Here is a 26,276-nt window from a genome sequence, read left to right as displayed (position 1 = left end):
TTTAAAAGGTTAACTATTAGCGTTAGCTTTCATTAACCACATAATTGCATTTATAATTAAGGTAAGAGCAACTCTTCCATAAATATGGAAAAATGTCTAAATTGTGGGTAAATATGCAGTGCATGGAAGCCAATACCATGGCTTGAGAATTTATCACCTTCAATTACAAAAGTGCAGTAAACAGAAACATTTGCTCTATATTTATAAATTGCTCAAAAATCTTTGCTAAAGATCTTACAAATTCAGTAATATTACAGAACAATTCTAATCAATATTTAATAAGGTTAACTACATCCTTAGTTAGATATTTGATATACTTTGATTTTTAACAATGCCAATAGCTCTTGGGAAAATAGGTGAAAGAGTTTAAACTCATTATTAAATTACTTTGAAAAGGAAGGTCCTTCACTCAGTTCATGGAACTGGTTGAGGTCGTATTAAAACAGAACATCCTTTGTCCAATTTTCTTTATGGCCCATGTTCTGCCATGACAGTGGATGTTTTCATACTTCTCATGGCTCAGGTAAAAGGGGAAAGGTTTATTCTGCCATCAAGCCACCAAGGATATTTTATATAAATGCCTATTATCTATAATAGGAGCTAAGTACACAACCCTGTCAGGTGTCAATAGTACAATTCTTTAGTAAGAAAAAAAGTATTACTCCATTAAACTAGAGTGTTTCCTTAGGTTCTTGAAGGCCTGGCAAATTACTTTTCAGCTCAGGAGATAATGGTATAAAGCCAAGTAGCAAACATAAAGTAAATGCTAGTAAGTTTTCATATATCCATATTTATAAACAAATTCACCCTCTAGATGTCAAATATCCATACTAAGGAAGTAATTTCATCCTAATTAAATACACTCTAGAATAATTTATATAATGATATTATGTATTTAAAGAGAAAAGCATGTCCCAAATCCAGCACTCTGATACAGCTGCCAGTTGGGCACAGGTAGATATATATATATATATGTATATATATACAAATATATAGTTATGCTCAGTGAAATTAACAAGACCCAAAGGTGGTATTGTCTAGGAATAAAAGGGTTCTTTTTTTGTTCACAAAAGTAACTTATCTAGCACCACACATCAGAAAAACACAAAAATAGCACACTCTAGTTCTAAACAGCTATGTCTAAAATAGATTATATAGTAAAACCAGTATTATACAGCATATTGTGGATTTGATAAACAGATAAATATTTGCACTGAGTAGGCTGTTTATAATATAACATTTTCCTATCTATACAGAATGAAAGCCAAAAAGTTAACTGTATAGAGATGTGCAGAACAACATTAAATATTATGACTCAAAAGCAGGATGAAGGTAAATTTGAAAGAAGAGTAAGAGAGAAAATGTTTACAGGCCATTACAAGTTCTTAAGTTAATAGTAAATAAGGAATCAATTGCTCGAGTTGAAGAAAGCAGTAAACAAGAGATTGCATTTACATGCAGATGTCTAAAATTTGTATTTTTTAAGTCTATGCACAAAAGTCATTTGTTTTATTGCTTGACATTCAGTTATGGCTAGATATTTAACCTAGTTTTTTTGTACTTTGGAAACAAGAATATTGTTAAAGGTGCCATAAAAAGGGACAACATTGAAAACGGTTTGCAAATAAACCACCTAACACTGCAGTTCTTTATACATATTAAAAGCCTTGTCTGGGGTTTGTCATATGTTAAATATATTTAAACTGGGAAAATATGTTGTAGCTTGAAGCCTCCCATTGGCCCAAACATCCAATACAAAAACACATCTCCACAAAAGGAGCAGGCAGACAATACAGGTACATTTAAAGAAGCAGCCAGCTAATGTCCTAATGTTGAAAAGTTTACCACTGTTTTATATGAGATTTCAAACCATTGTGGATAAGAAGAGAAATTTGGATTCCAGAAGGTGTACAGTACATACGAATTGTGTGTGTGTGTGTGTGTGTGTGTGAAATCACGTTCACTGTATGCTCAAGAATTACCTGCATTTACACATGCAATCTGTTTAATGATGACCAAGTTCCTAGAAATACTATTCGTCCCACATTGAAGTAATGCCGAGTGAGAAAGGAATCACACGTGAACACTGGAGAGAATGTAGTTGCTCTTAGAGAACATAATGGCATGTGCAGCATGTCAAAGCTGAGAGCAAGCTAGCTTTCATTAGTTCTTAAAAGGAAATATGAAAAGAAAACGTGAGACTGCTAATGTGGTGAACATACTAAATGTAAACAGCAAACATGAATTCTCTAGGCATCCATTTAAAATATTCATTTTCACTTTCTTAACACAAGACTCCTTTTTATGTTACACTGTTGAAAACACGTTTCTATTTGGAGTGACTATTCTGTCATTCATTTGTAAATAAAACGGTTTGCAAATAAACCACCTAACACTGCAGTTCTTTATACATATGTATATATATTTTTTCTTGTGGGAGATACAGAGTTAGAGAGAGGGAAGGATAGGGACAGACAGACAGGAAGGGAGAGAGATGAGAAACATCAATTTTTCGTTGTGGTTCCTTAGTTGTTCGTTGATTGATTTCTCATATGTGCCTTGATGGGGGTGGGGGTGGGGCTATAGCAGACAGAGTGACCCCTTGCTTGAGCCAGCGACCTTGGGCTCAAGCTAGTGAACCTTGCTCAAACCAGATGAGCTTGAGCTCAAGCTGGTGACCTCGGGGTCTCGATCCTCAGTCCTCCGCATCCCAATCGGATGCTCTATCTACTGCACCACCGCCTGGTCAGGCTCTTTATACATATTGACATAAATGAATGACTGTGCTTATTACTCTAAGTTCTGAGGGTCTATTTAAACATGAAGATCCCCACACTCCAACCATCAATCAATATAATGTTCTCCTTGGTATAAAACCAAGCTTTTGGATTATTTTTTAAATTGTTCTGAGAGCCTGACAAACTGATCTCACACTAACAAACAAGCAAACAGACCCAGAAGTGAAACCAATTGCTTTGTGAAGTCATTGCTTGTTAGCCTTCTCATCTCTTAAGACTAAACAATCATAGGAAGGTCTCTTTAATGAAATCTGTTGGAATCTCTTTAATAATACTAGTGTTTAGGGAAAGAATGAAGACCTGCATCATAGACTATTAGTAGTAGATCAAGATTTACTGCTGCAATTTCCTCCCTGGGCACATAATCTGATCTATAGTATAAAGTAGTTTTTGTGGGGTTCTGCTGTGGCATCCCTTTATAAGTTAGAAGTGGCTGTCAAATGCTATAATATGTAAAACTATCAATAGTTTGTATCTGTATGGCTATCAAATGCTATATTATGTAAAACTATCAATAGTCTGGATCTGTATGTGTGTGTATATGTATATATGAAAGAGAGAAAGAGACAGAAGAGAGAGATAATTTGTGCCTGTCTCCATAATTTTTATTATTAAAAACAACAAGGTAAAGGCTTCTTTTTCATCTAAATGACATGAGAAGTTTTCCCAAATTATGCTCTTGTGTGGTAGTAAGAAAATATGTGAAGCTTCTTCTGAATGTGTATTCAGAGTGTGAAATGACAGCATCAAAGCCAACCATTACACTGAGGTTCACCGACTCTCTATGGAAGTCAATCCACTGAACTATGAGAACAAAACTGTATTTCAAAAAATGTAACATGTGACTAACGGCTGGCTCATGTTGTTACCAGGTGGGTTTTGTCTTTAAACGTTAGCTCTTGTATTAATTTAACAGATTAAAAACTACAAATGTGGAACTAGAAGAAGAACTGTGTTACATAAAAAGATTTTTTTTTAATTTAAAAATAATAGTTGTTTTCTGTCATAAAAAAAAAATGTTTTCCTTTTACCCCCTCTCATACTACTGATAGGCGGGACCCTCATCTTATTTTGTTTAAACATTTTTTAATCCATATTATGTGGAATTTGAAGTAGTTTTTAATATATAATGCTATAAATATATTTATGGTATTTTAATTATTTGAGGAATGGTAAATGGAGTATGCAGGACTGTACCTTGAATGATGCTCTCTGTTGGTATATGACCTATTAATTTACCTTTTCAACATACTGGCATAACTTTCTATAGCTCTGGAAGTTAGTCAATGCTTTTGAGCGCACGGGACTGAAGAACACAAAAGTTTTGAATTCAACAAGATGAGATGATAGTGAAGTTTACACACACATGCAGTTAGTTCTACACAGTTCGCTTGTGCCTTGGAGGGATAGTATTATCATTATTATTAATGATAAAAAATACAATTTGTCCCAGTAGTACTGGCCACCCTGTTTGAAGAGTTTTAGAAGATCCCTGAGCACATTGTTTCTGACTCTAAACCCCAACTCCAAAAATGATAGGGCTTCTATTGTTGATACCAAGATGGATTGTCATTCACAGTAAGTCAATCATAAGGTGCATATTTACCCTTTTTTGTTTGTTTGTTTTCACCAATCAGCACAAAGAACTGTCAGAAAATAACTTTTTTTATTATTAGTATCTCAATAGAACTGGAAGGACACAAGATTGGAACAATGTTTGAAACAGTGGCTTTAGGATTATTATCTGGCTGCCCCTCAACAATAACAAGTGATTCAGTCGACATTCCTTAGCCAAAACAAAAGGAAAAAAACAACAACAACTGTACAAATATGTATTTTTCCCTGAGGGATCAAGGTACACCCGCAAGTGCTCTATGTACATATTGCACTAGAGAGGAATGAAGAACATGTGCAAAAAAGCAACGATGAGAGAAGCTTACATCCTACTTACACCTTTTCATTAAAGACTCTACTAGGTTGTTTTGCATTTTGGAATGTCGGAACATAAACAGCTATTCTTTAGTCTAAAACTAAAAAACACAGATTTCTACTATGGCACATTCAATGAAATAAAAAGTTTTCCAAAGACAGATAGACAAATTCCATCAAGAAAATAATACAAAGTTTGTTTGTTTGTATTTTTTTTTTAGAAAATTACATTACTTTCTTTCTTTGTTTCACATTACAAAATCTTTTTTTTTTCTTTACACAAATCACATTTTATTGCAGGAATAGTTCAAGTGCCATCAAATATTTATAGAAGGGTTAAAAAAATAGAAGTCTCTCTAAAGTGGTCCAGACAAGGCTTTGTATAGAATAAATCTTTTTTTTTTCCCCATCTTCTAGTTTTGATTTAAGTATTTTGAATACATTTTCTTTTCCATTGACACTTAGTAGCCTAGAAGCGGTTCGACACACGCACTATCATATGTGAAGACCACACACACACTCACACCCACACCCACGCACGCTCGCACTCCCTCCTCACTTGACCCTCAGCCCACCCCTATATTCTCACAGACATCTGGGTATCCACACTATAAAGAACAACCAAACTGAGAAGCAGTGTCTTAAGCCATGTTTTCCTTAAGTTAGGAAGGGTGAGTTAGGATGCTGAAGACTTTTTCAAAAATCCAAACTTTAACGTAAATTAGGATGCTGAACACTTAAAAAAAAATCTAGAGCTTCAACACAATTTGCAAACTGTCCAAAAAAATCACTTTCACCTGCACTTTTGATTTTATTGTACCAAGGCCAGTTTCTTCACTATAAAATGCAACCATTTGAACACCATTGCAGCTGAAGGTATTCAGGCTTTGTACAAAAGCCTCATTTACCCAATGGAAAACATTGTACGAAAGGTTTTATAGCAACCGGGATGACAATGATGTGATTCCAATATTTAAAAGGCTATTGGACATTTAAGTTTAGGGAACTTTATAAGAACTATGAAGAATAATTGATCTGTATCACCAAATAGTTTGTATCATCACACAGGTGTTTCCATAATAAGGAAGAAAATAAAAATGCAAAGTTTTTCACATCCTTTCCTATACTTCCTGGTTTTTTTTCAGCTGAATTTATTGCTTAACTTCAGACGCCAGTTTTGATCCAAATAACAGCTCCCTCATTTCACTGAGCACGCCTCAACTACTCTGTTCCTACAATATAGATGCACTTTGCTCTTAAAGTCCACACCCTGCTTTTCTTTCAGAAAGACCTAGTAACAGCATCATGTCAGTGTATCTTGGTTTACTCTAAAAGCAATGTCACCACGGTGTGACTATTACTATGATTTGAGCATCTTTTTTTTTTTTCATCAGGTATATGATAAATCCTTTTTGGGAAAAGAAATTTCTTCTAAGTTCAACATTATGTTCTCTCTCACCCTTAGAGAAGTTCAGTGAATTCTCATAATTTCATAAATGGACACTGTTTCGGTTTAGTTGCTCTTTAATGCGCTAGCACCTGAGGCTGGTCATATTCAGAAAGCTTTGGTTAAAAAGAAGTTACTATACTTTTAATAAAACCATCCCCAAATTTAGTGAATCAGAATGACAAAAAAATAAAAATAAAAAATAAAACCAAAATAAAAATATACCATTTCCTCTCAAAGGAGAAACAATAAGAAAAACATGGACAAATAAATAACCGAACTAAGCTTGGTACTTTTTTTCAGAGTATAAATACTATTGATCTTTAAAGGAACTATGCTTATTTAAATTAAAAATTTGATTTAACCCTTCCTGCCCAAATATAAATACTATATGCTTATAGTTAACTTCTCTATATAAACATTCATAAAGTTTTATATGCTCGTAAGAAATTTAAGTAAATAATACTCTTGTCTTCTATTTACGGTTAAACCCTAACTAAATACATTTTTGCAAAAAAAAATTTCTTTAGATGTTATTTAGGCTTCATACATACTTCTCTGTAAATAATTCCTTCTCCTATTCCAAGTCCCTCAGGAAACAAGTCAGGAAGTTACTGGAGTTAAAAACAGAGTGAAGGGCTCTGGGAAGCCTGTGCTGTGATCCAGCATGATGTCAGGAGCCACGATTCCCACAGAGGATTCAGGAGGGACCTGGTGGTAAAGGAGACACTTTCTCCAGTCTAAAGGGCTGCTTGGAAACTCCCACCTTCACACTATGGGCAGATGTTCCCTTTTCTGAACAAACATGGTCTTTGATGTCAGAACAGAAGTTTGTTTGACTCTTATACCAAGTGGGACTAAAATCCATCATCTAAATGCCTATATTCCCAAAGGCCACTTATTTTATATCAAACAGTTCCTTCTCCTTTCCCCCCACTGGGAATTATTTTTAAAAACCCATGAAGTTAAAAACAACAACGACTCACTATTTCTCACCTGAACACCAAAGTCAAACAATCTTCTAAATATTTGATGAAATAAATTATAGTCCACAGTTTTCTAGTGACGATAAATACAAAACTAAATGTTTGCAGCTAGCACTGACTTCACTTTAAAGGCTTAAAATACGAAATATTTAAATAACAGAAACTGGTTCTACACAGTATGCCTTTCTCACCCTCCCATCCATGGTCTATGAAATATGGAGAGCAACATTCTAGAATTATAGCATCTAGAGGCAGCTGGTCTAGAAATAGTTCACGCTGAGATAAACTCTTAGGGTTCCTAGATTAAACCAAGAACATAAACATTCACAAAGTGAATGCTTCACATCCTCACATGGGGAGTACGCGTTTGCTCCACACATAATCTTTGGGTCCTTTTTATAATAAAAGCTAGATTCCAATAAAACATTCTGGTTACTGATTTGTTCGCAAAGCATTCAAATTCCAAGTTGAGACAGAGTCTCTCTAACTACTGAATTGTATAAAATGAGCCTCCCTTCCCCCACCTCTTTGAGGTGGCACTTTGAAAAAGCTTTTTAAAAAATAATGTGCATTATGGCATAAGTCCACAGCACCAATCAATCATTCAATTTTGTATGAAGCATAAACACATCTATCCTTAAGCTTTACCCAAACACAAAGTGTAATTTAGGGAGAGTTTCGTTTCAAATTCCAAATTCACATGTTGAAAAAAAAAAAAAAAAAAAAAGAAATTATCCAACATCGTGATTTCTAGATATGACCAGCCAGTCTTTTAAAAGTAATTTTGTAAACAGCAGCATAAATACCTCCCGACGTACCTTCCAAGCCTGCTCAGTTAAACTTGTGTTTCTGGTGCACATGCGACACGACAGTGAACACGCTAGCATTTAATTTAAAGAAAAAGGTGCAAAATGAAAGTGCCTTATCAATTCAACAGGAAAAGCTACACCAGTAACTACATTTTATATTAATTAAAACAATATATAAACAATATCTCTTTTAGCTATATATAGTCTTCATGCCCATTTACCCTGTAATATATTATAATGCTATTGTTGCTGCTAGTGCTAGGGACCCTTTTCGTGCCATCCTGCTGACTGGCAATAATCGGTGAAAAAAAAAAACACAAAAACTTCCTTCATGAAACAAAGAGCAAGTTGTGCAAAGTAATGCCGCAACCTCCGCTATGCACGCCAGTCACCGATTATTGCTGGACTCTCTTGTCACTAACAGATGGATGACTCTGCAGAAAGTCTGTGGGCAGTGAGCTACAAGAAAAGGAAATCCTCCAACTTTAGTACCCTCCTTCTGTTTGTAAACAGAGGTCAATGATCAAGAAGTCGAGACAGAAAAAGGGTCCGTATCTGTAGGCATAATGGAAATCATATGCATGAGAAAAACAAGTTCAACTTTTATTTGTTTTCATTGTTTCCCCTCCTTTGCCTGACCCCATCACCAAAAGATGTGCAGTGTGTTGGCGCTCCAGGTCTGTGCAGGGCCATATAAAGTGTCTCAGTTAATTTTTTTTTGTTTTGTTTTTCATGTTTGTACTTCAGACATTCTAGAAGTGCTTAGGTGATAACATTTACCCATCAATTTGCATTGCTGGCTCAAATTCTGAAGTGAACAACTCCTTGTATAACGGAGGAAAATGAAGTCGCACAATGTCTGGATATATTGCTTTAAATGCCATTAGCTTTTCTGTATGTCGTCCACATAAGGCTCTTAATGTAGACACCTTGCATATTAACTGTAAGTGGAAAAAAAAAGGACATGTTGTCAGGAGAGAACAGATGTGAGAATCAAAATTCAGGGACTCTAAATGATCGTTAGAACTTTGTTTACAATGATGAAACACACTTAAAGCAAATCAAACGTCTAGTAATACGGGATTGGTAGAAGTAAATAATGATACAGTTTTATCACAGAATACCGAGTATGCATTCAACTCTAACGACAATGAGTTTCTTAAGAAAGAGGCTGCCTGAAAGAAAGCAATTCTAGGTCTTAGTCCCTGAGTAAAAAATTAAAATCAGAAGGCCTGGACAGAAGTCTAGCGTTGACCATATGCCAGTTGATAATAGCAACATGATGTGCAAAAGCACCTTTTAAACTCTAAATCACTATATAAGCACAAAATATTATTTCAACCCAGAAAAACTCCTCTCTAAGAAATGTTTTCAGCAGATCATAGATCTTGTCCATGTGTTAGGTACTCTATGATAAAGGAACCTAATGGTACCCTAGCACATGAGTAAGAAGACGCGGGGAAGAAAGGAAAGCTTCTGGGAGCACATCTTGCTCCAAGCCTTCATTGAACAGGTGCAAAAATAAAAAACAGAGCCGCAATTAACCCCCAATTTCCCCTTCCTGACTTACCCTAGTTATCACGAGAAAATAAACAAATGGAGAAAAAACCCTTTCGAATCATCCTCTCGGACAAGAAAACACAAAATAATCTAAGAAAGGGCTGATTTTTCTAAGACCAAATATATACTCCGGGCTCTAGCGCTAAAGAATACTAGCATTTTTGTTCCTGAAGTTAGAAGCGGGGAGGCAGTCAGACAGACTCCTCCATGTGCCCGACTGGGATCCACCCAGAATGCCCACCAGGGGGCGATGCTCTGCCCATCTGGGGAGCTGCTCTATTTTGGCTGGAGCCATTCTAGTGCCTGAGGCAGAGGCCATGGAGCCATACTGAGTGCCTAGGCCAACTTTGCTCCAATGGAGCCTTGGCTGCGGGAGGAGAAGAGAGAGATAGATAGAAAGGAGAGGGGGAAGGGTGGAGAAGCAAATGGGCCCTTTTCCTGTGTGTGCTGGTGGGAATCGAACCTGGGACTTCCACATGTTGGGCCGACGCTCTACCACTGAACCAACAAGCCTAGGCTATATATTAGCATGTTTTAAGTTGACATCCTAAGTATGCTTTTATTGCAAAAGATAATTAGCAAAAATGAGACAGTGTATTTTGTATACAGGGTAGTAATGGGAAATTGATGAAGAAAATACAGAAATCATTTACTGTTGATGACTGATGAATTTAATGGAAATAGAACTAATATTAAAATATATGGTTATCCTGGTTGTTTTAGTACTTCATAACTTTCTCTTTCAACATTCAAAGAGTCTTTAATTTCTATCAACGCAGAACATTAAATTCCGCTTTGTGTTCAACTTTGGTGGAACAGGAAGAGGATTTTCGGAATGTTTTAATGCTTAGAAAAATTCTACTATTTTCCCTATCATTGCAGGGCACTTTATAGCCAATGACAATAAATAGAATTTAACCTGAATTTTGGCCCAACAGAACTTATTGAAATGGAGATATTTCTTTCCTTTCAGTAGCCTTGTGCTTACTGGTACTTCTAAATGCTGGTCAGATGACTTACAAGGGCGCTGGCAGCGTGATACAGGGCAAGGGGAACTGAGGCTCTGCTCTCACTGGAGACCTCTGGCTCTCACCTTTGTTAGTATTCCGTCTTCTCGGTGGTTCTTCTGTAGGACGTGTTGAAGAGCTAGCTGAATTTTCTGTTGCAGTTTTTCAATTTTTACCTTCTCCTGAAGCCATGAGCGATCTAAACGTGAAAAAATGATATTCCATAGTATTCTTCCAACATGGTGTCAGAAACCCCAATTCCTTCTGACTCAGACCCAGAGTATTATAGCACAAGGCAGAGTTAGAGACTAACAGGCCAGTTTCCCCCTTCTTTCAAACTCTGCTCCTGAAGGAGTGGACAAACTCATCTATGACAGTGATAAGGGGCAGTAAATCTTTCCATTTTTATTGATACTTAAAGGAAGGGAGGGTCTTCCCCTTCCAAAAGGATAGCCATTTAAATCTAAGGTCATACATACATGTTACTAGTACAATGAAATTACCCTGGCCCCTCAAGCCTTTCTAAGAATTACATTTCTTTCTTTACTTCTTAAAAAAAAGATTTTATTTATTGATTTTACAGAGATAGGAGGGGTGGCTGGAATGAGAAGTATCCACTCATAGTTGCTTTACTTTAGATGTTCATTGATTGCCTGTCATATGTGCCTTGAATAGGCAACCCCAGGGTTTTGAACCAGCTACCTCAGCATGCCAGGTGAACTCTCTATCCACTGTGACACCACAGGCCAGGCAAGAATTACCTTTCTACATAAAACATTTCTATCAAATATGCTAGCCTTTCTGGGAAATATGAACATAATCTCATCATCCCAGGCAACTAAAATTGCCAACAGAATTCCAGATGACTTAAAAGTTGGTAATTTAGGATAAAGTCTTTTTTTTTTTTTTTTTTGTATTTTTCTGAAGCTGGAAACGGGGAGAGACAGTCAGACAGACTCTCGCATGCGCCAGACCGGGATCCACCCGGCACGCCCACCAGGGGCGACGCTCTGCCCACCAGGGGGCGATGCTCTGCCCCTGGGGGGGGGGGGTCGCTCTGCTGCGACTAGAGCCACTCTAGCGCCTGGGGCAGAGGCCAAGGAGCCATCCCCAGCGCCCAGGCCATCTTTGCTCCAATGGAGCCTTGGCTGCGGGAGGGGAAGAGAGAGACAGAGAGGAAGGAGGGAGTGGGGGTTGTAGAAGCAAATGGGCGCTTCTCCTATGTGCCCTGGCCGGGAATTGAACCCGGGTCCCCCGCACGCCAGGCCGACGCTCTACCGCTGAGCCAACCAGCCAGGGCCTAGGATAAAGTCTTTATGTGTAAGAATTCTAAGTAGAAGATAGTAAGTAAGCAAAACTGATGATCTCTAAGAGGCAGTATTGGTTGAAACCATGAAATAAATTCAGATAAACTTGTGGATGACATCCAAGTGGATTTCTGAAAAATCAGTTATCTTGGAGATACGTTATTAAGAAGGGCAACCCTCTCTTTATCTTTCTAAAAATCAATCGATAAAGAAAAAAAAAGAAGAGCAACCCAACTTTTCCATAGCATTTTTCTTGGTATTAGGAGGTTAACTGTGGACTGGGTTTTACTCAATTCTCATTTCTTAAGATTTTATCAGAATGGTATGAAGTCCTCTTAAAAGGGTATATGTAGGTATGTGTGTGTATGGGGAGGTTGTTAATTGAAAAAGTTAAAAATAGATTTAATAAATGAGGCAGCCTCTCTCAGTACTGTCCCGAATATTCTAAAAGTGATGGACCTTGTAAAAATTCTTTACAGACTATTTTTAAACCATTTTATTTTTATTTGCTTATCTTACCTGCTGACATCAGTACAAATGCAGAAAATAATGCAATTTCATCTTCAGTCAGGTGCATAGAACATAAACTCTTTCCAAATTCAAATACAAAGCTAATAAAGTCTTCACAACCTGCCAAAAACAAAATAAAGAGTTTAGGATTTCGGTTATTATCCTACAAGAGAAATACAGAAGGAGGTGAAGAGGGAATCTAGAAGTTGAAGATCAGAGGGGATAGTGATAACATTTCTACAGTTTAATAGTTCGAAATCTTTAAAAAAAATCTATTTAACATTATACGAAGTGAAATAAGTAAATCAGAAAAAACCAGGAACTGCATTATTCCATACGTAGGTGGGACTTAAAAGTGAGACTAAGAGACATTGATAAGAGTGTGGTGGTTACGGGGGGAGGGGGGAGAGGGAGAGGGAAAGGAGGAGGGGGAGGGGGAGGGGCACAAAGAAAACTAGATAGAAGGTGACAGAGGACAATCTGACTTTGGGTGATGGGTATGCAACATAAGTGAACGACAAGATAACCTGGAGTTGTTATCTTTGAATATATGTATCCTGATTTATTGATGACGCCCCATTAAAAATAAAATTATTAAAAAAAAATCTATTTAGCCAACATCACTGTCACCACCACCATCCCCACTATCCCCCACCATCATATCATTGTCATCATTCAAAATAACGAGAGTGAACTTCTGCTGGGTGATTAGTATGATATATCCAGGGGCGCTCTCAGAGATTTCTCTGGGTTCTCTACTGTTTACCACAGCCCTATGAAGGAGGTATTTTTATTATTTCCATTTTAGAGGTGAAGAAATAGAGTTGAAGAGAAAAGTCATGTACCTAAGGTTAGTTACAGAGGTAGGAAGTAATAATATCCTGAGATTCTAAGTCAGGCTGCCTGACTTCAAAACTCATATTCTTAACCAGTAGAGTTTAACAACAACAACCGAACTGAAATGTTAAATTCACTCATTTTGGTATTCGACTATTTCATCTGCCACATCCTTGAAAATACTAACAAATGACATACTATAGGGGTAAAATCATTTAACTTTCACAGAACTGAAAATATAGAACATGAAAGTCCTATAAAACAATAATCCACCCCAAAAGACTGGTTAAGTTTGGTGTCTATTCTTTCAAAATTGCATATTATATATATACATGATGGGATAAAAATAGGTTAAATAGATTTACAGTTGTTTATATGGAAAATGATATAATAATTAATAAATAATATTATAAGAATAAACTGTTTCACATACTGACAACTGTAAACCTATTTTTGCCCCACCCTGTATTTTAAATGGAAATGAACTATATTATACTTAAGTATACATAACTTCTGTCATTTTACTGTTCTTAAAATTACATAAGATATCTTGATAGATATTGTTCAATTCTTCTTAATGACTATATCCCACTTTATTTAAATTACAGAAATCCAGTATAAATTATTTATAAAATATATGTCAGTTTCACTTAGTGATGCTTTATTTCTCTGAAATCTATGTTGAGTTCTCATTAATGCTTGTTATCTGAGGAGTTAGGAAGGGCAGACTTTTAACTCTTTGCCTGATTTTATGTATCAGATCACATCCTCTAGTTTATCTGAATAATATACCCCCTGCCTATCTACTCCTTAAGATCTAGAAGGACAGTGGAAAGATATATAATATAAATTTCTTTAAATACCAACTAGATAAAATCAAACTTTAGATCTTTATATGTAAAATAGACAAAAAGTATCAAGGTACTTTTCTATAGCGTAGAGTGAATTTTCTATAGTGTCTAGCTATAAAGTAAATACGGGTATACAGTCCTTTTATTATTGCTTCCAAATAACCCGTTTCCATTTTGTTCAATAAGAGCTTTCACTCAGCTCCCGACGATTCCTGTAACTCTGACTTAAAGACAACACACACAGAGATTTCCTTACCTAAGGATTTGAAGACATCAGGGCTAGCATATTTCCCATCAAAGTACACGGTGTTGTTCTGAGAGTCAAAGGCACGGCACATTCTGATAAACACCACCTCTAGAGAACCTGAGAAAAGACAGAATGGTTTAGATTATTCCATCTCGGTGAGTTTAGGCCCTACCGTAGAGACCCGAACTGAGTCAGAGCACTGCATGCTGTTTAGCTAGTGGGCTCTCAGTCACATTAGATCTCTAGCAAAAAGGGCAAAGTTCACCAGTGTAATTACACACTTGTGCTGAAGGGGTGGCCTGCTTTACTGAAGAAAGGATTGATTTACAAACTACTTCTTTGTCACTCTTCTGTCCTGCAGGATAAAGTCTGAAAGTTGCTCGTCAAACATTTATTCACATTTATTTTTTTTTTAAATAAAGAAACCAGGGCTGTCTCTCTGAGCTTCCAGTCTTCTTCCTAACAACTTACTGGACCCTCCCGAGGACCTGGAGTGTAGGAACAAAACACAGGCGATGGTAAAATAGGGAATGCAGATGTCCTTTAAATTCATCTTTTCACCCAGAGGGGAAGCAAAACGGAGGGAATGCTTCCTGCAAATAGCTCAAAACCCTTGAGAAAGAACTGTCTGTGCTGAGAGAAGCCTGAGCTATCATCATCGGAGGAAAACCGTTCCCGACACCTTCCTTACCCAGCAGTTCTTTAATAGGCAGGTGAAAGCAGGTTAGGAAGGGATCTCAAAATCCACTTGCAAAGCACATACCTGCTTTGAGAAGCACGATTTGATCGTTCTGACACAGCTCCATAAATCCATCAATGCGTTTGGCAAACTCCACCACATACTGGATAGCTTCTGTGATTTTGATGGCACACAACTGCCACATCACCTCCCGCTGCTGTTAAAGAGGGAGACACACGGTTACCCAGAGCCTTGGCACAGCTGGCTTAACTGTTCCTCTCTTTGTAAAAAATCCTTCTTTGGAAATGGATTCAAAGAGGCTAGAGGATTAAAAAAATAAACAGTTGGCCAGTTATTTGGGATATAATGATTGCTTCCAAGTCCTTTTCTCATCTCCTCCAATTCCTCTCTTACCTCTTTGGTGGCAAAGGGACAGGGGGAAGGTGTTATGAGCATCTGTAGCAGAAGATGAAAACGCATGCCACTGCTTTGACCCTGGGCCACGGAGAGCAGCAAAAGCAGGATCTTCTTTTAGGCAATTATTTTGCTTTGGGGCACTTAACATTTTACTGGGGGAAAGGAAAGAGGGGGCAGTCCATGACATTTACTGAGTACCTGCTGAGCTAGGTGCTTTATGACATCCTTGTCTTACTTCATTTTCACAAGACCATTTTCCCGTTTTCCATAAATGGACACAAACGCTCACAGAAGTTTCACAGAGAATAGGTCTGAGTGCTGGGATTCACATCCTAGTGTCTCTGACTCTGAATCCCATTCCGTACATGTTGCTGCTGTTTCCTGCCTTCCTGTTCTTCCATTTGTAACTTTGGCTGCTGGTGTTACCGGCTCTCTCGAAGGCAAACAAAGTGCATGTTGCTATTCCTCAACCCGTCCTGTTTAATTCTTTCTATAGACATACTCTCCAATTTAGTGACAGGGTGAGCTGGATCTATGGTCTTGCTCACTTGTTTCCCCAATCATGCTTTAAGACTGTTTTTACCAGTATGACAGAGTGGAATAAACATTGAATTAGGAGCCAGGAGTCATGGTCTAGTCCTGATGTCTGCACTCTCCAGCCAAATACCAATGCATATTAGTTTGCCCCTATGCAAGGTGCAGGGCAGCCTTGGCCTCGCTCTATCGTCCTTCCTAAGCCTGAATTTCTGTGCTTATCTGGGGAAAACACAGCATTTTCTTTATCCAAAGGGAGAATGGATAGTTAAAAGTTCCCCTTCTCCAACCCTGCTCTCCCATTTTGGTCCCTGTTGATCAGGGTGTTTTATAGAAAAAATTCAAGTAGCAACACCTGTCAGCCCATCCTCACACTGCTAGGTTCAGACTGTAGTGACAATCATGGATTCCAAACCTTTTTGTATACATACTCTCTAAACTCCTCCTTCTTCTTTCTGTTATTATTGATTGATTGATTTGAGAGGGTGGGGAGAGAGAGAGCATCCATTTGTTGTTCCACTTAGTTGTGCATTCACCGGTTTATTCCCATATGTGCCTTGATTGGGGATCACACCCATAACCTTGTCATTTTGGGATGATGCTCTAACTGACTGAACTAACTGGCCTGGGCCTAAACTCCTTCTTCTTAACCTCTGGAAACATGAAACTAAGGTTACAGGGGTGAGCAACGTAGGTTTATAGTTGTGAGTATGCAAAAGTTTATTCTTATATTATTATTTATTGTTTATTTATATTACAACTATAAACTTACTTTTGCCCACCCTTGTTTTTTACATGAACTTCCTGAACTTGAAATCTTCCATTATCATATTGGGACAAATCCCAATTCATTAGACTTCTGGAAACGGCTTAATTTAGCCCCCTATTGACAAATGGTAGGAGTTGTGTGTATAGTTATAGGCACAATAGAATCTGTTTGCTATTGCTGAAATTTTACATGCTGTCATCTCAGTAAGATGACAACGCCTCAAATACATAATCAGCTATGAAAGCAAGAGGTTTAAACAGAAATCTGATAAAAGGCATCCGTTCTTTGGTCTGTTGGTAGTCTTGATCAAATCACCTGCATGAACACCCTTCCCATGGTTCCCTCCAACCTAGGTGAAATTCTTGAGTCTACCTTGTTCTGATAGTTCTCAATCTCCTCCTGCAGAAAAGTCTGCCACGTTATCTGCTGGAGCTCTTCTCTCAAGTATTGGCAAGTTTCCAGATGTGATTTAGATATATTCTGTGCAAGGTGTTCTAAGGAGAAAACAGGAGATCACAGCATGAAAAGTCAAGTTCTTCTTTAGGTACTCAGTGTTTTTTCCTTCTTAATATTGGCTTTGAAAAGTAACAAGTGGAAAGCGTCATGTGCAACCAATTTTGGTTATCTTTATACCTTTAAATAGGCATTTTGGAACTAGTCTGTATTTTAGAATGAGAATGAGGACTGACAAAGTCAACAGTTAGCAGTTAAGTCTTGGCGACTTCAAAGACACTCCTGACCTTGACCTTCTTCCATGACTTCCCACCAATGTCTGGGAATGAACAAATATTGACCTAGCTAAGTTGTGGGAAATGGTGGACACAGACTCTTCTGACATTTATTATAAAGACACATGTGTCATATACATTGACCTGGAAAGGATTCTTCTTCTTCTTCTTCTTCTTTTTTTTTTTTTTGATAGAGACAGAGAGAGAATCAGAGAGAGGGACAGATAGGGACAGTCAGGAAGAGAGAGGAAAAGCATCAATTCTTTGTGCAGCACCTTAGTTGTTCATTGATTGCTTTCTCATATGTACCTTGACCAGGGGGCTCTAGCAGAGCAAGTGACCCCTTGCTCAAGCCAGTGACCTTGGGCTCAAGCCAGCGACCTTTGGGCTCAAGCCAGCAACCATGGGGTCATGTCTATGATCCCATGCTCAAGCCAGAGACTCCTTGCTCAAGCTGGTGAGCCTGTGCTCAAGCTGGCGATCTTAGGGGTTTCGAACCTAGTTCCTCCGTGTCCCAGTCTGATGCTCTATCCACTGTGCCACAGCCTGGTCAGGCTAGAAAGAATTATTCTTGAAAAAATTAAGGAGTGGTATTCTTTTATGACAACAGAATAAATTTCTTTAGTTTTTTTCCTGTAAGCAGCAGGACAAGCATTACTGAGGGCCTGCTATGTCCCTATACACACAGTAGTGGTTAAAGGATAGATTCTGAAGCCAGAATGCGTGAGTTAGAACCTCAACACGGCTACTTCCTAGTTGTGTGATTTTGGTTAAGTTACTTAACCTCTCTGTGTTTTGTTTTCCTTATTTGTAAAATAAGGAAGATAGTATCTATTTCATAGGGCTTCTGTGAGAATTAAATGAGCTGAGCACTTAGGGTTACAAAGTATGTGCTACCTAACATTTGTTTTTAGTATACTAGAATATAGGGATTTTGAAGATGTTATAATAAATAGATGCCAAAAACATTTCTCTAGGAGTTTATAATTTGGTGAGCATGTATGAACATGCTAAAAAGACAATTCAGGGCATTAGACAATAATGTATGAAGTTGCTTATATCAGAAGAGAAAGAAAAATGACAATAGGTGCTCTCAGGGAAGGGAAAGATGAATGTTGGTTTAGGAAATTAGTGGATGCTTCTTGTCAGTAGAGGAGCATTTGAGTTGGATCTCGAGGGATGGGCAGGATTTGGTAGGTGGAGGTCAGTGGTAAGAGAGGTATGCCAGTTCCACATTCGAGGGATGGCAGATGAAGGAACCAATATAGCATTTACAGGAGACAAATAGATGTGATAAAGTGATAGAGTCAAAATAGAATCATGAGTAGGTAAGAGTTCAAATCCTGGAGGATCTTGAATGTTAGGATTGAGAGTCTGGACTTGGTATAACACAAGGAGTCAGCAGGGTTCTCAAGAAGGAGCTGAGGTACTGAACACTGTATCTGGGGAAACAGAACGAGTGGGTTTGTGGCTGCTGGGTTGGAGGACGGAGAGGAAGGAGGCAGGCAGACCACTTAGAAGGCTCCTGGAATTTAGACGTGAGGGACAAGAACTGGAAACAGGTTGGTAATCATTGTTATGGAAAGGATGGATAACGAAAAATTTTAAAAGAAAAATTGGTAAGATTCTGTGAATATGAACCCATACCAAAAAGGGATCCCCCTTTCAGGGTCTTGAATATTTAACAGGAAAGTCATTTAAAAGAATGGTGCTGAATGCACACTTGGCAACAGTAGTAAGACTGTTTGGGAACTTGTTACTGCTCTTGTCAAACGATCAAACTTGTTCGCATGAAAACTGAGCAGCTCACCTAACTGAAGCCCCAAACTAGAATCTCTTCAGAGATAACGAAACACAAGAAATCTTAACAGTCCTATTCATATACAAAACAATATAAGTAAATATCATAAAAATAAAACATAAGCAAAAGAAAGAAATTTAAAGGAAAGAGACAGAAGCTGAGAAAAAGAAGGAGAAGCTAGAAAGTTATGTGTCTGAGAATGAATGACACTTGTAAAGAAGAGAATCAAGACAAATCATGGAAAGTCAGAAACAAGAAAATCAGCGTGTAAATAAGTTTGTGAACTATCTCCTGTAGGAAGAGTGCTCATTGTATAAGAGATCCTAGAATGTAAAACAAGTTTTGCAGATATGAAAAAATAATGAAGTGTTCACAGGGAAACGGGGTTCCTGTGAGGTGAAGGGTGGGGAGAGGATCATAGCCTTCTCTTCTCAATTACGCTTCTTTTCCAGTTCATATGGTCGGCATGTTATTTTTCACTCCATCCTAAAAAATATTCCTGCTCACCCCTACCTGTTAGGCTCCAGCTTTTAGAAGTGGCAACGAATGACACAATGCATGTGACTGACCAGTAGAGGGCAGTGGCTGCATTCTCGCCAACTGCTCACCAACTTGGACTCCCACTTCATAGGTTGATTTGGTAATTATAAAATCTTAGACACTTTGCTGTTTTTAAATCTCCATTTCAGCAAAGAAAAATATGGTCATTCTGAGTAAAAGTCAACAAATTAGTGGTCTTTCAGAGAAATAGCCTGTAATAGTGAAATACCTTGGAACTAGGAGTTAGGAGACTTGGTTTCCAGCCTGAGTTCAGAGGATAACTCACTTTGGAATGGGCAAATCAGTTCACTTCATAAATCACAAATGATTTTATCAATACAGCCAAAGTCTAGATACTTCAAATGGAAAATCCTGACTTCTGAGTTAGTCACGGATTTTCACAATGGAAAGAAACTTTAGACATCATCTGGTGCAAATTCTCTTCAGTTTACAGATAATAACAAAATTATAGTAAGATAGTAGTTAACATTTCTGTAGCATATCCTCTGTGCCAGACCCCTATAATATATATTCAGAATATATATATTCTTATTTAATCTTTGTAATAACCCTAGGGGGAAGGTACTAGTGTTATCACCACTTTATAGAGGTTAGGTGACTTTTCCAAGGCGTCACAGCTGGCGAGCGGCCAACGATGTAAACACACACAGTCCGCTCCACAGCCTGTGTTCTTGATCTTTATACTCAGCAGGTAGGGAGACTGCAGCTTTCAGAGCTTACACGACTTATACTGTGTTTGTACAACATACTGCAATGCTAAAACCACAACTCATATAAGCTGAATTTTTGTTTCATGCTTTGCCCAATATGTCATTGTCTCTCATGCATAGACTTTCATCACAAAAAATCTTGTTATTGTGATTAATAATATTGTGTTATTAATCACAATAACAAATGCAGTTAGTTTTAGTTTTATTAATAAATTTAGATGGCTTATCTGAAATGTGTAAGGTACTAATTGTACATGAAGATCAACATTGTAGCCAGGAATGCAGACATGTCCCACTAAAAGTAATGGGTTATGAATATTATTATTGAAATACAGAATTGGGCTTTGGATATGTTAATTTACATTTGAGTAATTGTTTTCGTTTGTTTAAAATCCGATGGTACCATTTAGCCTAAAATGATGTCTAGAGTTTTAAAGAGATAGCAGGACTTAAGCCCCAAATGAAATACAGCCTTGAAGAAGGAACAGTCTTTGGCCATTTTTATGATACTCTTAGGTCTTCAAATAATTTTGCATATGTAAATGGGACAGAAAATTAGGGCCTAGTTATGTCCCTTTCAGATAAATTCTTGTTTAAGTTTTGGGTTGGGACTAATCCTAGTGACAAGTGCATTTTATTCATCCTGGAAAATGCCACAGCACATGTAAAAACTCCCTAATTTAGGAGACCATGGAGAAAGTATGAGGATATTGGGCTCCAAGACTACATTGGGAGGGGACAAGCATGGAAGAAGAAACTGATTTGTGAGGGAAGAGGAAGCCAAGGAAATTGGCTTAGCCATTTCTGCACCCTTCAGGTAATGCCAAATTCGAGGACAACACTTTGACTAAGCCCTGTGGATTTATTTCAGGGTTAAACATTTGAGAAGCAAACAGGATAGATTCACTAGTATTTATGATAAGGTAGAAGCAGACCTAAGAGAGTGTGAGCCAGGTCATTTTTCATGATATCGTGTCAGCTTTCAATCAAATCCTTATTCATTTCTGAAAAATTTTACTTTCATTATGGTTCTGCTTAAGGCTCAGCCAACCAAGACTTCATGATAAAAATGGGAGGTTTTTGTTCTAGTTCAAGAAAAATAAAATCAAAACTACCTCTGCTCAGCTTGGCTTCTAGTTCAGAGGTTTTCTCTGTTAATCAAAAGAGCTGTGACAAACCTTTAATGCTGTTCAGTGGTTAAAGACCAGGCTTGAAATGTCCCTGCGCTTGAGGATTTAAATTTAGACCCATAAAGAGGGGCTTGTGTAAAAACTGTAAAGAACATTCAATTTGTTCTATTTGGAGAAAGATTTTACTGGAAATATAAATTTCACTTAAAAATGTCTTATGGGGTACAGAGGTGGAGAAACCATCTAAAGAACACAACCATTTCTTTTCTGTGAACTGAGGATTTCTGTGCTCGAGTCAGAACCTGCTGATTCTTTTCCATCTGAAGTCTTCATTCTCTCCTTGTATTAACTTTTAGTCATCTCCACAGCCACTAATTGAAATATCCCAAAGGGTTATAATCTCGTGCAAGGAATGGTCACGAAGAACAAACCAAATTCTAAAACTGCAAAGGTTCTTATCCAAGTTTCTCTAACAATAATAGCACTACCCTTAAACATCGATTAAATATAACAGAGGATGCTAATACGACTCGCTTGAAATGGCAAGTTGTTCATTGTCTGTGTTGTCAATATTTCAGGGTCACATCCCTCAAGAAGCAAAAATGTCATGGGAATAAAGAAATTACATATATATATATTTTTTAATTTTTTTTAATTTATTTTTTTTTTGGTATGGTGAGCCTTCTAAGAAATTCATCAGAGTGCGGAGGACCCGGGTTCGATTCCCGGCCAGGGCACACAGGAGAAGCACCCATTTGCTTCTCCACCCCTCCGCCGCGCTTTCCCTCTCTGTCTCTCTCTTCCCCTCCCGCAGCCAAGGCTCCATTGGAGCAAAGATGGCCCGGGCGCTGGGGATGGCTCTGTGGCCTCTGCCCCAGGCGCTAGAGTGGCTCTGGTCGCAACATGGCGACGCCCAGGATGGGCAGAGCATCGCCCCCTGGTGGGCAGAGTGTCGCCCCTGGTGGGCGTGCCGGGTGGATCCCGGTCGGGCACATGCGGGAGTCTGTCTGACTGTCTCTCCCTGTTTCCAGCTTCAGAAAAATGAAAAAAATAAAAATAAAAAAAATAAAATAAAAGAAATTCATCAGTATTATCACCAACATCCATCACTAAAACATTCTGGCAAGTAATGAAGCCAATGTCCCTTTAATATTTATAGAATACATCAGGGTTGTAAAACTTGGATGCCTGCAGGCGCTGGGCAGTCATACAAATAGAGCCAGTGGGTGGGCCCATGTGTAGGTGTCAGCACCGAGTAGTTGCCAGCGAGTTGTTGTTGGACCCCTGGACCTAGATCTTTTTTTTTTCCTCCCACAGAGAACCTGGACATTCTTGTGGAATTGTTCAGGTTTTAAATTTTGGCAACTGATTCAAAATTTTAAAACTCTACACTGGACCAAAAATACGTCTGTGGGCCAGGTTCAGTTTGTGGGCTGCCATTTTTATAACTTTCGGTATAAAGCAATACTTGGAACATAACTAAGTAAACACCAAAGTGAAGGAGGCCATTCCCTGAGCTTAACAGTTTTCTGCGGAATGTTAAGACTGCTTTAGGTTCATGTTAACCCGTCTCAGATGCCAAGAGGTCAAGATTTTTCTGACATATATGATAGGAAGCAGTGGGCAGTCTAGAGCAAGGGGGCAGGTAAGGAGGGAATTATGAAGGGGTCCAAATGGTAAAGGTGAACTTCCCTTCTAGCTCCATCATTTTAATAACATAATTCATTAGAGGAAAGTCAAACATATCCCATTTACTTCAAAGGGCATACGTAGCGCATCCCAACAGAAACATGGAAGCCATTACCTAGTTCTGCCATGGACACAGTTGGGGAAGTCTCTCCATTGGTGAAAGAACAGTAGGGAAAGAAGCCTGGTGCTGGTGTGTAGTCACATATTGGTTCTGGTTTGATTCCATTGATATCAAGACCTGACTGGTCTGGGGAAGGCTGTATGTCCAGGTAGAAGCTGCTGACGGCAGAGTCTGCCTTGCTCCCCTCGGGGGTGTGCCCGTCGATGTAGTTGCTGAGGTCGTCATGAAGTTCTGTCAGCCCGTTGGCCGAGATGTTGTAAGTTGGAGTCAGGGGCTCGGCCTCTCCGGGCTGCTGTTGGTGGTCTCGCTGCTGCTGCTGCATCCGGTGTTTCTGTACTTCTGCATACAAGCTGTCTCTTTGCTTTTTCGACATTCGGCCAAATTTTACAGCTGGAATAAAAGAACCAAACCACACCATATACAATATGCTTTTCTTCATTAGCCTCTCCGGCATGCTTTCTGGGATCCTTTGCAGTCTCATACAATCTCAATTAAAAACCATACAACCACAAAATGAGGATGTGATCCAGAGGTGAAGACAGGTCCACCCCACACCCAGGACAGCAAAGAAACATCCAGAGGAACGAAGGTTGGGTAGAAGAGACCTGGGGCAGTGGCCACCTATGGCTTCCTGCTGTCATAGGACCCCAGGCTCAGTGGGAGCCACTGGTATGGCTTTGTTCACTCTGCACCCAGGAAGCTGGGCTGGACCATCTCTTTCTCTTCCCAGGGTTCAGACCAATGCACAGACTCACAGAGGTACATTAAGGCACAAGCAGCCTAACCTCAGTTTCCATTGGTTCCACTATTCCGTATACTCAAGTAAGTTTCTTCCCAATCCAACATCCAAGTCTGGGTCTTCACTGAAAGACTTAGAAAGACTGGACAGAGCCTTTGCAATTCCCTATTCCCTGAATGACATCTCTGGGTCTACCTAAGAAGCCCCCTCCCCTATGCCGGGTCACGGTGGTCCCTGTGGAACACTTGGGTATATCTTTAAATGATACTTTCTACTGTTCTTATTTTGCCTCAAGTAAAACGAGGATCAGAATTCTGGAAAGGGTAAACACTATGTAAGATCGCTCCCTGCTGGACAAATTTGTGTTTGCAACACTTCTCCTTGCAATGTCCCCATATTTCAAGTGGAGCAATGACTGGAGTAACTTTCCAGTTCATTCCGAATCCCATATGATTTCTCCTGAAACACCCATATCTTTGAAGAAAAACACCATATGATTTCCCGGTCTGAACTCTCCCACTAACCCATTTACTTTTCAGCCTTACCCAACTGGTCTAGACAAAGCCTCTGCTGGAGGGATGAAGATGTTCTAATTGATTGTGGTTAAATTTACACCTGATGGAGGAGATGAATTCACCCATTTGACCATCATCCCAATTCTGTGAGTCTATGGGAAGGAGACAGGATATAGGATATGAAGTTGGGAACTAAGACTGCCCCCGGGGTGGATTCCTTTCCTGCCAAGAAGGACATGCTGTCCTTTTGCAGCGAGGAAACAAGTGAGCTTGATACAGGTCAATTTCCACGTTCCAGGAGTGAGGGAACAAACTTGGGGGGTGGGGCTGGTTAGACAGCATTTAGGCTGATGCCGTCTCTGAATTTCAGGCCTAAATTTGTATAAGCCTTCAGATCCACTCTAAGCCCACAAAATGTGCTGTCACTTCCATACAAAATCTCCAGAAGGCATACTGAAGGTATTCGATTTTTGTGTGAAAGAATCCATGTTCTAGAACACCCCAGGGGATTAATACCCATGAGCGAAACTTGTTCTGCTGTGACTCTGAATTGTGTTTTAACATTTGCTTGCATATTAGCAACAGTAATCACACCATCCTGTAAGTGAAAATATCTGCTATTGAGAACATGTGCAAACAGGTGGTGATTTTAACTTGTAAGTTCATAAGAGATGAACTCATGTTTGTGAGTTTAGGGCCATTGAAGATGAACTCCGCAGAGTTGCATGTTACAGGGATTTCTGAGATTACGGTGCAAGTTCGGTGACTTGCGTATCACGATGGCGAAAAACTTCACGTCTGTTTTTACATATTGTAAGAGGCCACCTTGTGCCCCATGATTGAAGGTCACCACTACTTGTGCCTAGGCAGGTCCACAGGCCCCAAGAACCTCTGATTATGGGGAGGACAGGCTTTCGGAATGCCTGCTCAGCATCCTGAAGTCTTTTTCCACAGACTGAAACTCTATTGGAAGAGATGTTTCCTTCAAAGGGATCTCTTAAGAGAGCCAGCCAGTATATTCGGAAAAGACCTTAAAATGTACCCGCTGTGCTTTCGGCCCAGTTTCCTTATATAAGAATAACTGTCTTGAAATCTGGTGTTGATTATTCAGTGCACTTAAGATAGCTTTCTTGGAAGATATTGAAATGTTCTGCAATTGAATGGTAGATGGTCTCTATTTCTGAAAATAGCCTCTTGTAATGAAAAAAAAAATCTGCCACTGAGCCACATTTTATACTATTTTTACACATTCTGCATGTACAAATATTTGACTTTGGCATGTGATTCAAAGTATCCAATTAGCATACAAGCTAATTCCATCCAATAAGCTCACTAGTGTAAAGCACATAACAAGTAGCTCTCACCTGCATTTCCTTCTAGAGAAAATGCCTACAGCAGGTATATTTACTGAGGCCCTCAGATGACACTAAACTCCGATCAACTCATCCACCTGTAGTGTCTTAAACATCAGAATTCTGAAGGTGTTCTGACTACCCATACACATCTCTTCCATGCATCCCCACCCTCATCAGCCAGTCAGCTGACTGCAAGGGATCATGGAGGAGGCAGTAACTGCTAGGAAACCCACAAAACCG

The 26,276-nt window shown here is 38.8% G+C and overlaps 1 protein-coding gene across 2 annotated transcripts in view; it reads right to left on the bottom strand.

The window, feature by feature from the left end:
• Positions 1–2,529: 2,529 nt before the first annotated feature.
• The window catches only part of RORA (RAR related orphan receptor A), a 788,307-nt gene continuing 764,560 nt past the window's right edge, over positions 2,530–26,276 (bottom strand). For both annotated transcript variants that reach the window (XM_066274835.1, XM_066274836.1), the window contains 7 exons: positions 23,422–23,817; positions 17,060–17,181; positions 15,052–15,184; positions 14,298–14,405; positions 12,363–12,473; positions 10,623–10,735; positions 2,530–8,910 (listed from right to left, as the gene is read on the bottom strand). In XM_066274835.1, coding sequence (XP_066130932.1) covers positions 8,746–8,910; positions 10,623–10,735; positions 12,363–12,473; positions 14,298–14,405; positions 15,052–15,184; positions 17,060–17,181; positions 23,422–23,817 — 1,148 coding nt within the window. In that variant the 3' untranslated portion in view covers positions 2,530–8,745. The remainder of the gene's footprint in view (positions 8,911–10,622; positions 10,736–12,362; positions 12,474–14,297; positions 14,406–15,051; positions 15,185–17,059; positions 17,182–23,421; positions 23,818–26,276) is intronic.

Source organism: Saccopteryx bilineata, chromosome 4, assembly GCF_036850765.1.
Source record: "Saccopteryx bilineata isolate mSacBil1 chromosome 4, mSacBil1_pri_phased_curated, whole genome shotgun sequence".
NCBI lineage: Eukaryota > Metazoa > Chordata > Mammalia > Chiroptera > Emballonuridae > Saccopteryx > Saccopteryx bilineata.
Note: the sequence above shows the minus strand (reverse complement) of the source record. Positions and strands in the feature narration are given on the sequence as shown.